The sequence below is a fragment of the Falco rusticolus genome, chromosome 16 (assembly GCF_015220075.1).
Source record: "Falco rusticolus isolate bFalRus1 chromosome 16, bFalRus1.pri, whole genome shotgun sequence".
NCBI classification, from domain to species: Eukaryota; Metazoa; Chordata; class Aves; order Falconiformes; family Falconidae; genus Falco; species Falco rusticolus.
Genome location: NC_051202.1, coordinates 6879497 through 6892815, shown reverse-complemented (window position 1 = coordinate 6892815; position 13319 = coordinate 6879497). Strand labels below are relative to the sequence as shown.

General features: G+C 56.8%; 1 protein-coding gene across 1 annotated transcript in view; it reads right to left on the bottom strand.

The window, feature by feature from the left end:
• The window catches only part of DSCAML1 (DS cell adhesion molecule like 1), a 117536-nt gene that overhangs the window by 27257 nt on the left and 76960 nt on the right, over positions 1-13319 (bottom strand). The window contains 5 exon segments of the mRNA XM_037409996.1: positions 2732-3004; positions 5031-5327; positions 5911-6186; positions 7104-7382; positions 8761-8907. Of these exon segments, the coding sequence (XP_037265893.1) occupies positions 2732-3004; positions 5031-5327; positions 5911-6186; positions 7104-7382; positions 8761-8907 (1272 nt within the window).

Below are 13319 nucleotides of genomic sequence, written 5' to 3'. Positions count from 1 at the left end.
GCGCAGGGAGCAGCTCCTTGCACCACCACGCACCTCCCGGGGCTCCCATCTCCGCCCCATGCCCACCCAGCACATTGCAAGGGGCTGTGCCAGGTCTCTGCACCCCTGCCCAGCTGGGCAGCTCTGCGGAGCAGCGGACAAGCAGGGGCTGCAAGCCGCCCCCTGGGCTGCACAGTGCTGCCAGCGGGCAGGGGCAGGCAGGGGCAGGCAGGGGCAGGCAGGGGCAGGCAGGGCTGGCCTGCTCCTTCACCGGCTACAGCAACGTGGCTCAAGCTGCTGGAGCCATGGAGCCAGTGCTGCCTGTTTTCCATAATTAATGAATAATTAATTGGGAATGCACTGCAGTCTATTGCAGAGAGGGGATGGGCTTGTGGATCCGCACCTCTCCGCGCACACCCCACCGGCCGCTTCAGAGCTGTCAGGAAAAGGATGGGCTCCCTCGACAGAAGAGCTGTCCCTGCTCGAGCTTCCCACAACCAGAGCTTGCAACTCGCCTCTCCTTCCCAGTTTCCTGCTGCAATTCTCCTTTCTCCCGGGCTTCCAGGCTCTCTCACAGCTGCAGCAGGAGCCAGGCATGCAGCCACAGCCCAGGGCACCGCACGAGGGTCGCCTTGCCCATGGTGCCCACCGCAGAGCCCAGCCCAGCCAGCCACAGCAGCTCAGGTCTGGAGGGGAGCCCGAGCAGACTGCTCCTGCCTTCCCATGGGGTGAAGCATCGCCCCGACAGTGTCCCGGCGCTGCCGGCTGCAGGACAGGCATAGCTGGTGTCAGCACCGCACTCCCCAAATCGCCGCAGTCACCCGAGCACAGCTGTATGAAGGTCCCATGACAGCAGCAAACCCGCACGTGATTAATTAAAACGTTCAAAGACGTTTGTGGCAATAACAAGCTGTCAGGGCACTTTGGAGAAGGCTGGGTGCTCGGATCGTGCTGCTGGGGAAGCACAGAGAAGGGGCCCCAGCAGCATTCCCCAGCAGCCACAGAAGCCCCAAGGAGCTGGGAGGTTTGAAGCTGGGACTGGGGGTCCCCAGGCTCAGCAGCAGCAGCTAAACCCCGGCGGGAGCTTCCCTTGATGCCAGGCAGGGAGCGTGGCTGGGGGTGATGCCTCGCGAGCAGGGCTGGGGGCTGCCTGCACATCCCCACTCCCCAGGGGAGCAGCACTGGAGTAAAAGAAAAGCTTTTACTGCTGCGTGCTTGGAAAGACCTGCATAACTCACTTGTGGCACTTAATGTGGTCACCAGGCACTTGTGGCAATAAAAGCTTTACGGTGCTCCACACCATCCTGTCCTCCTCGCTCAACGCAGTTATATTTATTCACTCTGCTCTGATTATCTTCTAGGGCCTTTGCAATTCTTTTCCACAGGCCTTTTATCTGATGGCCAGAGCAAATAAGGAATCCAGCAGGCAGGGCTGGGTGTAAATCTCTGGCAGCCGTGCTGCAGGCAGAATGAAGACGTCTGGCTGCGGCAGAGCAGCGTGCTGCCGGCCTGCACCGCTCTGCCACCCACTCGCCTTCCTCAGCCTGTCACCAGCCACTAATCAAGGCAGTAAATTCAGATTCAGAAGGGTTTGCTAGTGCTCCCTTCCCAGAATATATGGATCCTTGGCTGAACTTCAGCATCCTGCATCCTCTGATGGTCCCTCCCAACGCCTGACAAAAAGCGAACCCCATTATTCAACTTCACACACACACATCCCTACCGGTGCTCTCTCCACACCAGCCCTGCCTCTCCAGTTCATGCCAGCAGAAGACCAGCATTTAGCCAGCTCCAGCCCCTTCTCAGGCCCTGGAGCTCCCACATGGGTGGGGATTTTGTATCAGGTAAGGGAAGCAGGGCTGGCCATGCCCTGCACCACAGACCTGAGGGCAGAGAAGTCCTCCCCACACTGCCCTGAGCCAGACTGTCCACAGTCTACTCTTCCCTTTGCAAAGCCTTGGAGAAGAGCATTAACTAATCAAGTGGTAGCATCTATAATCAGCTCGATGCACTCTCTTGCTAACCTGATTCCTAATAAGAAAATGGTGGAAGGGAGGGGAAGGAGGGGGATCAGAGTAAAATCCAGTCCATAAATACCCTGCTGGGTGAGACAGAGAAAGACAATTGGCCAGCTCTGTCCCCAGCGCGGCCGTGTTTGTCTAAATGATTTACTGCAAACACTGAGCTGGCAACGGGCAGAGATGACCCGACAACTCTGAGGACTGGAGATACGGGAGTACTGCACACTCACAGCACAATCTCAGCGAGTCACTGGGAGGGAATGCATCCGGCTCAATTCATTAGGACTGATAGCTCCCTCAATGGGGCTGAATAATTGATGGCCTGGAGAAGCTTTTAAGATGTTCTGTGCGCTCAGAAGACCGAGAGTATTATTTTTTTAAAAGCTAACACACACAGAAAAACATTGGTGAAGGTGATCTGAGCAAAGGTTAGATGTTTTAATACGTTATGTTTACACCGTAAATCCTTGCTCCATCACTTGTAACGGGAAATGGATACAGTGTGGCTCAGGGCAGTTGCAGGCACGCAAGCAGGACCAGGTAGCCGCTCCGTCAGGAGCTGAGACAGCTCCTGAAGGCTGTGGTGGTGGGAGCTGAGCTCCCATCGGCATAGCGTTTGTGGAGCACAGCCACTGCGTGGCCACCAAGTCCCCTGCGCGATGCTTCTCTGCCTTCATCCCACAGCTGGGACCATCCCCAATGCCACCTGGATGGCCTCTCCACCTGCTTACCTTTCACCGTGACGTGGACACTCTGGCTGATGGAGAGCTGGGGCTGGATCAGCACGCTGCACAGATACTCTCCTTCGTCCATGCCTTTCTGGACATCCATCAGCTTAAGAGTCCCATTTTCAAAGACCACTTGGCGGTGGTTATCGGGCAGCAGCAGAGCGTCCTTGTACCACTTGATGGAGTAATACGGGTACCCGATCACCCTGCAGTTGATGAAAGTGTCCCTACCCGCTACCGCTGTTATGTTCTTCATTGCTCGGATGCTCGGGGGACCTACATATTCGGAAGGAAGGAAGAGGCAGGCTAGGTTAATTCCGAAGGGCAGCTTGGTTGCATGCAGATCTGCTGCTATTTCAGAGCGAGCTTCACAGGCAAAGGAGGTAACCAGAACAGTTGGGACCCAGCCTGGTTTTGGGTGAGGAGCAGGCACGGGCTCCTCTGAGCATGTGTGGGGAAAGCCACTCATCGGCTGCCACCTCCAGCTAGAGCTACTCACACATGCCTACAACAGCACAGCTACGAACCAGGGCTGTGGTCCTCGATTACGGCCACACTTCAGCAAATCCCACGCCAGTTTTGCAGGTGTGACCCCAGTGCTGGGGGAGCTGAGCCCTCAGACACCACTGTTGCTCCACAGAGGAGCTCAGACGGTGTCTGGAAGCGCAGCATGTTTCTGCAACAGGAACCGCGGCTGCCCAGTGCACCTCCAGCACCGCTCCTCCAGCAGTGCCTGCGGCCACAGGAACTGCAGAAGAGAGGGGGAGTGTTCCCCCACTGTCACAGCCACCCTCTGCCTCTTCTCAGAAGGAACCTGCCTGTGTTGTGCCCAACACCCTCGACGAGCTCCTACGGGAACCTCACTTCCATTGGCAAACGTACTTCACCTCCCCTAAAATACACCCTTCTGAGCCTCCCGTGGCAACCTGAGTATTGCCAAAAAGCCAGTTATTCACCAGTTTCTGGCTGGCTCTCGTGCTGGCTTAAGGACTGGGAGAATGCTGCAGGTGAGTATTTCAACAAAAGGTTTCATGCATCAATAATTACATTGTTCTCCCAGCCACTGCATAAAATAGCAAATTAATCTAAAGATTAACCCTGTCTTGACTCCTCATCCTAAGGGCGTCGCAGGATAACAGCTTAGCAGGCACTCAGGATGAGCTGATGGACAGTGATTCTCATGCTGAGACACGTTTATAAAAGGAGCAGGAAAAAAGAAATTAACATCTCACTCTGTAACCATCTCCTGGGTCTGTCTGAGGGACTTGCTCCGTTCCAGGGCAAAAAAAAAGCCTGAATCTTATCTAGTGACAGCCCGTCAAGAGCTGAGAGAAGGGAAAAAGGGAGACAAGGGAACATCCTTATTGCAAACGCTGCTCTGGCTTCTCATGGCTGAGGGATGAACTTGCTCCAAATTTAGCAGTAAACAGCAGCAAAATTCAGACTCTCCTGGGATCCCAGCCAAAAAGCCACTAGATCCGTTTCAAACCTGAGACACAGACAAACACAGCCCTTCAACCCTCTTTCTCAGTAGACAAATAAATGTTACCTTGTCTCTGTCTTGCTCCCACCTGTAAGCCCTGTGAGCTTTAATTGGTGATTATTAATGGGCAGGGGCTTATACCATACCCTATGCCTGAAAGTGCTCCCTGTAACACACCCAGCAACACGCTCCAGCCATAATAACACGGTGATTAACGCGGCCATGGCTTTTAGCAGACAAAGAAAACACAGACATGACAAATCAAAGCTCATTTTCCACGATTTCATGTGCTGCCTCATCATCGTTTGTCATGTAGATCCCTATGACGGTGGGTGCATTTGCTGCCAGGGAGCCGGGCTCCTGCTGAGACCGGGGGGCAGTTGGGAGAGCATGGGGTCCTGGGATGCTCCCACGCCTGCCACCACCTTCTCTGTGCATGGGGTCCCTCTGGGGGAGGCACTTGCCACCCCTGCACAGACCCTGAGGCAGGGGTTCGGTGGGGTGAGAGCAGACCCCAACCGGGGGAGCGCTGCCCTTTTGCCCCTGCAAAGCCAAGGTCCAGCTCTCCATAGGTCCCGGACTGCTTGGCACTTCGTTAAACTCCCTGCTTTAATTGGCAGGGAGGCTCAGCCCTGCGGGCAGGCAGGCGAGTGAGCAGGGCAGGAGCAGGGAGCTGGGGGAACAGGGTCGGGGCAGCCAGGGAGGCCCACGCGGCTGGGAAGAGGAGGGAGAGGCAAGGAGGAGTGATCGGCCGAGGAACAGAACAAAACCAAAAGCCCAATCAAAGTCCTATTCTGATATTTAAAAGTAGACAGGCACCTCTTACGTTTATTCGCGCTTGGTATTCGGCGCTGCCCACCGAGTTCCGCGCGGTGCACCGGTACACGCCGCCGTCCTTGATCTGCGGGCTCGTCACATTCATGTGGCTGACCGTGGTGCCATCCGACATGGTGTACTGGTTGGTGCGGTGCCCGCTGTCCCGCGGGATGGGTTCATCATCCAGTGCCCAGGTGACGGTCGGCGGGGGGGCCCCCTTGGCAGCACACATCAGGGAGAACTGCTCCCCGGGGTTGACCACCTTCTCGCTGAAGGAGGAGACGATGCGGGGGGTCCCATCTGGGGGGCACCCAGCAGGAGGGGGGTCAGGGAGCAGCAGCCACAGGCAGCAGCAGTCACCCGCTGGCGGGATGGCTTTGAGCTCCCGCCCGGGGTGGGAGCCCCACGTCAGCTGGCAGAGGAGCACCGCTCGGCAACAGGCATGTGGCTATGCCTGCATCCCTGCGGCAAGGAGATGCTGAGAGGGGGCAAGGGGACACGCTGGTTGATACAGACGTTGGCTCAAGGGGATACCTGGTTTGGCAAAGCCCATCCCTTGTCCAAACATCCAGCGATCTGGATCAGGGAGGGGACACCTGGCAAAAGGCAGTGCCTCAGCCCAGGGGCTGGGGATGGGCAAGTCAACCCTTAGTTTGGTCCTTCCCATCTCAGCCGTGCCGTGTCCCTGAGCTGCTTGCAGATGGCACGCGCAGCCCAGTGAGTGGGCTGGGAGAAGTCTGGCCCCAGGAGCTCCAACCCTGGTGGGTCTCACTGCCCTCTGGCCGTGCACAAAGCATCCCGACACACCCTGGGGACACGGTGGCTCAGAGAGGGGCAGAGGAAACCCCCCCCACCAGCCCCCACCCCAAGGAAGCCAGCTCACCCTCCAGCGTGATGATGGAGAAGTCCTGTGCTGTCTGGGACTTGCGGGTGGCAAAGCACTGGTATGCCCCGGAGTGGCTCTTCTGCGCGGCCGTGATGAGGAGGGTCTCGTTGCTGATCCCCCGGATGGAGATGTAGTCATCCACCACCACGAGGTCCGTGTTGCGGTACCAGCGGATGACGTACTCGGGGGACCCGCTGAGGGCACAAGAGAGGATGACGGTGCTGCCGATGCCTGTTTTGAGCTTCTTTGGTGTGAGGGTCACACGCAGAGGGTCTGTGTGAGAAAGGGCGAGAGCGGGTGAGGCATTGGTGGTGCCAGGCAGCGCAGCAGGAGGCACCTCGTCATTACTGTGCTCTCTCTGCCTCTCCCACCCTGGAAGCACCAGCATGACTACGCATAAAATGTCACGGAGCAATAAGGCAAGTCCCCCCCCCCCATCCTTGCTGCTGACAGCCCCTGCTTTTAACGTCAGCTCCAAGCCCCCAGCAGGGGGGCTGGCAGAGCAGGCACTGTCGGGGAGGTGGCAGGATGGCTGGAAGAAGATGTGGTTGGTGTGATGGGGACAGCACTGAGCTGGGGACATGCCACAGTGGCTCCCAGCAGGCTGCTGGTGCCCGGTCAGCAGCGTGCTTGCCACAGTGCTGTTCCAGGCAATGCAGGCACGGTAGGCACGGTGCGTGCTGGCCCCAGTGGCTCTGGTACCACCGGGATCCCGGTGACAGCAGGAACCTCCAGGAACAAAGCATGCGATGAATACTTGGCCTGCCCAGATGGTGTTTACTGTTTGGCTGGAGCTTATTTTATGTAAATCAACAAAACAAAGCACAGAGGCACCTAATGTAAAACTGACGTTGCCATCCAAGAATTTCCATCCCCTGGTATTGCTCTGAATTTTCTCAAGGCCCCTCTCCCTGCCCCCATTGAAGCGATAAATCAGGGGATGTCTGCAGATGCGCCGCTGCAGCACGATAAACCTCCTGCGAGCTCTCTGAACGCCACATCAGACACGCTGCGTGGCAAGGCAGCGGCTTCCAGCGTGTGACACACCACGCTGAAATACAAGGTCTGTAATTCATATGGCTGTATAAAACCTTTAAGGCTTTGTGTTTCTAATGTCTTTATGTTGAGAAAGGCAGCAGGACAGAAGCCTCCCTGCCGCCATGCCCCTGCTCCTCCCTGCCGGCTCTCACCTATGACCGTGAGGGTCCCCGTGACCTCCGCGGACCCAAAGGTGTTGGTCACCTCGCAGATGTACGTCCCACTGTCCTCCACACGCAGGTCACTGATGGTCAGGCCTGTGATACGCTTGGTCCAGCGGCTGTCAGCAGGGAGCGGGCGCCCATCCTTGATCCACCGGACAGCCGGGTTGGGGTAACCCGAGGCGATGCAGGGCAGCTCCACCAGCCAGCCCGCCTTCACCTCCTTGGACTGGAAGCTGTCTAGCATCGTGGGGATGGACTCCGCTGGGTCTAGGTTTGGAAAGGAAAAAGACTCACCTGGTGAAGAAGAGGTGGCGAGGCTTCTCCCTGCAGGGACCTGGTCCTGGGCATGGTGCCGCTGGTGCCACTGTGCCCCCTCGGCATCAGCCAGGGCAAAGCATCTCTCCCCACCCCCGTGAGCTGGTGGCTCTGCCGGGCAGGAGTGCAGGATGCCAGCTACATCCTCTGCTGGGCATGGGACCAGGGCAGGCCAGGGGTGGCTGTCCCACCTGGGGCAGCCAGCATGGCCATCGGTGGCTGGGGCAGTGGGCTCGTGGGGAGGTGAGAAGGAAAATGCATCTTACTAGCTGATAGGACGAATAAACTCAGCACCGGAGGAATTACTCAAGGTGACACCTAATTGGTGCAAAATACACAAATTCTGTGGCACATTTCAAAATTTACAAGCAAAGGGGCCCATCAGGCAGCTGGGAAAGGAGAAAATTAATCACCAAGTCTCAGGCGTGAAATTAAATTCCAGGGGAAAGAAACCTCTTTCATTACTCCCAAGCAGAAGTAAAACGCCGTGACGTGTAAATAATGACAGCGACCAGGAGGGGACTGGGCCAGATCGAATGCGCATGGAGAGGGGATGATACACCCGGCAGCTGCCTGTGCTCGCCAGGGGCTTCGTGGCAGGATGGCTATGGGTGGGACATGGGACCCTCGGGTCTCTAAGAGGGTAGGGCAAGGTCAGGCAAGCCCCAGCGTGGCCATCCCAGACTCTTTCCCTACCTGCTGTGGGGTTAATTCGAGGAGCTAGCATGGGAGCCAGAGCCTGCACACCCGAGGATGGAAAAAGCATATGGCAGAAAGTGGGCGCACTGCAGCCGAGTGGCAGGATCAGCGACGTGGCTAAGAGTCAGACGAACTCCCTCCCGAGCAGAGTAATTTGGGCAGTCAGCAGAGCCGGGAGCGCCCCGAGACACCCGGCACTACGGACTGCACTGCCTCCGCTGCAGTATCGCTTGCATGTTCGTCACATCGCGTCAGGCTGCTCACATCGCGGGCTGTCACATCGCATTGCATCGCACCCCATCGCCTCTTGCTCGGGGTACCGCGCATCACTGCCGCCCACCGTGGTCAGTGCCGGGGGGTGCTGTGTGCTCTGTGGCTCATGCAAGGCAGCACAAACCCCCTGTGCAGCCCCGATGGGACCTCCTACCCCTTACTGGGATGTCCTCTCACCGTGGGGACGGGAGGTAGCGATCCTATTGCCTCCTGCACCCCAGGAAGACAGGCGCTGCTGTGGGCAGGCAGGGGAGCAGGTATGCAGGCAGGACTGGACCCCGCCATGGGCACAGGAACCACGCCAGGTCTGTGGGGCAGGGCTCTCCCTTGCCGGTATTGCTGGCAGCCATGTGCTCACCTGAGACCGAGAGCCTGGCTCCGTTGCTCTGCCGTGTCTCCCCGCTGTACTTGTGCTTGGTGATACACCTGTAGGTGGACAAGGCATCTTCCTTCTGCACATCCGATATGTACAAACCTCCATAAGAAGTAATAAAAAACCTATTTTCTGGAGACACAAAGGGAGGAGAAAGGTGAGCAAGCCAGCCCTGACCCAGCATGTCATCTCCCAGGCTCTTGGCACCCAGGTCAGGCAGAGTCCCTGTCCTCCAGGCAGCACCAGAGCCACAGGCAGGGAGCCAGGCAGGCAAAGCAGGTCCTTCCTCCACCTCCCTGCACCCTGACCGCATCAGGGTGCGGCCTCTGGCTTCATCTTTGGGGGCTGGAGCTTTTAAGTCAGACCAAAACGGGTGAGCAGCATCACTTGCCATAACAGCCTTGTGCGTGCAACAGCAGCACATGGGTGTGCAAAAGCAGCACATGGGTGTGCAACAGCAGGCCCCCGTGTTTGCGGGCATAGCCTGCCTCCCTCCGGCATTCATCCTGCGGCAAACACACCCACCCAGGCATGAAGGTGGGCTCAGGGTGTCCTTACACACATCTGCACTCCCCGGGGCTCAGATTGAGGGCAGATTTAGGTAGCTTGCCTGCCCACAGCCTGGCGCGATGAGCTCTGGCCATGGAGTCGCAGCAACACTGTGGCTGCAGAGGGTGAGGAGAGTGCGCGGCACGATGCTCCACCAGCACGATGCTCTGCCGCACCGCCACATTGCCGTGTGCTGCATAGCAACGCGGCAATTAAAAGTGAATCTGTCCCGCTGAGTTAATAATTAGCTTAACTTACTTAGAAGCATGTGAAAACAAATAAGGGCTCGAGCTGATATTTGAGCCCTGGGAGGAGGATGGCAGGAGAGCCGGCAGGGCAGCACAGCCCCAGCAGAGCAGCCCCCTCTGCCCAGCAGGTTCTGGAGCCTGGTGCATGCCAGCACACACAAGGAAAAGTCTTGGAGTCATTCATGAAGCCAGCCTGACCCCTATAATTCACCATGAATAATAACAGTAATTAACACAAATAGAAAGACCTGTGCTGTGGCACAACTTAGTGGCTACACAGAGGGCAGGGTAAGCAGAGGCACTGGAGAGGACCCCCCTGCCCAGCTGGGCACCCCTTTACCCTGCCCCACAGCCAGTGCTAACAGTGACAGCAAATGTCTGACCCCAGTTTCGGGGGGCCCTTTGGGGTTTATTCCAGCACCAGCTGCCACCAAACCTCAGCTGAGGTGGCATGGTCCACTTGCTTGGCTACACCGTGTGGCCAGCCAAACCACCCCCTACTAAACACAGCAAATGCAGAGAAGCAGAAGGTAATTAGTAAAGCTCAGCGTTCAGAGTTGAAACCTTTAGACTTAGTCTTTAAATCAGCAATGGCTGCAAATGGCTCCTTCAAGTCCTGCACCATGCCTGGTAATCCAGGATCTAGTTGATGAGGCCAATCAACTGTTTTTTCTTCCAGCACCTTTTAGAAGCACTCGGATATTCTCAATTTAGGTGGAGGAAAGTGCCGTGGTCAAACCCCTAAGTGCAGGAGAAACATGCCCGGAATACAGGACTAGAGGCACATGCTCCCAGAGCAGCCTGGCTCCCTCCTCTAGGGCAGGACCTGCAAGTCCTCGAGGCTGCAGACTGGGCTCTTCACCCAGGGAACCAGAGCACATCCCGGCCCGAGCCAAGGCAACGGCAGCCCCGAGCTCTGCTGGCACTACCCCATTCCCGCTGCAGCTTAGCGAGATGTGCACGTTTGACTCTAATTGCTTGATATGAGAGTATCAGGGACACTAAACAGGAAAGAAATAGCAGCCTTAATAAAAGACGAGCCTAACTGCAGTTAACAGGAGGCACAGGCAACCGCCGGGCTCACAGCCCTGTGCAGATTCTCCCTGGAAGCAGTGGGAGCATGAGCCAGCAGACACACAGGGTGCCAGGTGGCCGTCCCCACACCTCCAGCATGCCCCCCGTGAGCTGCAACCCGTGTGCCACCACGCTGCTGTGGCATCGTGGCACCCGTGGCTCCATCCCTGCTTGGAGGGTCCAGGGGCTCCCCAGCCAAAACCTCAGGCATGGTCTTGCCTCCGCGCCACAGCACAGCAACGCCAAGGCAGCAGCACGCAAGCTGCACCAGTATACAACTGGGACCAGATGCAGGGTGGCACCAGCCTCGTGCTCTGCTCTGCAGATCGGAGGTGCCGAGGGATTCATACAAACCTCCATTAGAAGGGAAGGGGGGAGTAGTCCTGCAAGCGCACTGAAATAACATGCAAATCAAACATTAATTTTTCATCTCCCATCAAACCAGTAAGCGAAGAACATTGGCTGCACTGGAATTTGAGATGGGGGGGAGCCAGTTTCCACGGTAACAGGGGCTGTATTTTGCCAAGTGCTCAGCAGCCCCAACTGGCCTCCCCCTCCCCACATGCTGGCATGCACACACACGTCCGTGCATGGCTAACCACAGCCCTGTGCAGATGCACTGCTCCTCTGGAAACAAAGCCTTGCAAGAGCCGGGGCAACGTGCAAGGAGCCAGCGGAGCAGCAGAAACCAGCGGTGCTGCGTCCCCCCAGGACCTGGGGCAGCAGTGGCAGGGCCCGTGAGAGCCAAACTCCCACGTGTGTTGAAGGGGAGTGGAGTTTTCAGTGAGATGATGAGGAGAGCGACACGTGGAGCAAGCAGGGCGAGCATTGCTGACTGGTGGCGTGAGCCAAGCCCTGCCTGGACCTGCTGCCCTCGCCCCCCCGCAGCTTGCTGGAGCTCCAAAGCCCTCACAGCCTGCGACAACAATCAAGCCACCCAGATGGGGCTCGAGCCAGAGCATCAGCCCCCTAAATGGGAACGGGCAGAAAAGCTGCAGGTTTTAGTAACCACCTCTCTACTGTGGAGTGACAGGAGGCATCTGCCCCCTTGCAAGCCACGGCTTTAAAAATACCATTACATTAAATGTAAGGTCTACACAACCTGACAGTGCAGCTTCCCTTTTGGTTTGGGTTTTTTTTTTCCCTGAAAAGGGATAAGTAACTCCATCGAGGAGCGTTACACTGGTTCAAGGGAGAGATGCAGGGCAATAATTGATGTAAACGGCTCTGACAGAGACCTCACCGAAGTGAATTATTGCTGAGCTTGCTAGTGAGATTAACATCGAAGGTCGCCGAATAAAATCAGATCTTTCTGCCTGCCAGGAGCTGGAAAAGCTTTACGGGAAGCAGAGGATTAAGTACATCTGTGGCCAGACTAGAGCGATGTGCCTCTAATAACTCTTCCAGCTAGACTTGAACTACTGCCTTTGGAAACTCCTCACCAAAGCCCCTCTCACCCACTACTGCAAGACAGGAGCAGGGCAGCCGAAACCCTACCAGCCCCCAGGAGCTTGCCCCTCACCCAGGGAAAAGCACGAGGGTGACAAGGGGGTTCTCCTACATGGCAAATGTTAGGAGTGTCTCTTGCTGCCTACACACACACACACGTGCGGATACGTATTTGCTGTTACTGAAATCCTCTCCTGCATCGGGCTGCCTGTGGTGGCCATGAAACTCCAGCACCAGTCCCAAGGGCCTTCCAATTTCAAGAGAAAAATTACAGTCGATGCAGGTTACCAGCTACTGCTCCATCCAATATAGATTTATAAAAACAATGGGGTCAGGGATTCAGGAGAGAGCACATTTTATAGTTCATAAGACTAATGAGATAACTTTCCCTTGGTACTGCTAGAGAATCAATAGGTGCCAGCATTTATGAATTAGCCATACTTTGAGCATATGCATCCCAAGGCATCCCGGACAAATCCAATAACTGTTTGGTGCTATTTCTGGCCACGTTTAAAGTGACAAACGCTTCCCCGGGGGGGAAGGCATGGAGGGGGAAGCCCCAAAGAATAAAGCCTGTGATTTTCCGCTGCTGCTGTAACAGCACTTTGTTGCGGTGGCTGCTGTTCTAGGATGCCATTTGCCCAGCACAAGGCTTGCCCAGGGACAACGAGCCTTTCTGGGCTGGGCCAGCAAACCCAGCCAGCAGGGAAACCCCTGCCCACCCCTGTGGCATGGTGTGGCACGGCACGGCACCGCTTGCTGCATCTCTGCCAGCTGCTGGATGGATTGCAGGCACCCCCCTCTCCAGGACAGCCTGAGCACTGGGACACAGCTCCCAGCTGGGGTGGGGACACAGGGCAGAGGAGTGGGCTGGCAGGGCACATCAGAGCTGCCTTTCATCTCAGCAGGCTGAGCCCAGCTCGGTGCCACAGCAAATGCCAAAAAGCAGAAGGGCCCAGACTGGGCACAGAGATTAAAGATCCATCTATCTATCCATCCCAGAGACGCTGAAGAGGAACCACTACTCAAGCCCAATGCAAATTTAATAAGAGCCGCACGATATCTGACAGATTTATTTACATGTTTGCCTGCAATTGGGATCCCAGGGGAGGTGTAAGGCAGCCACCGCTCCCTAGCCCTTCCAAAGGCAGCGCATCTCCTGTGGAGCTGAGCTGGCACAGCCCCACGCACCCAGCCAAACCTGCCCACCTGGAACTTCATGGG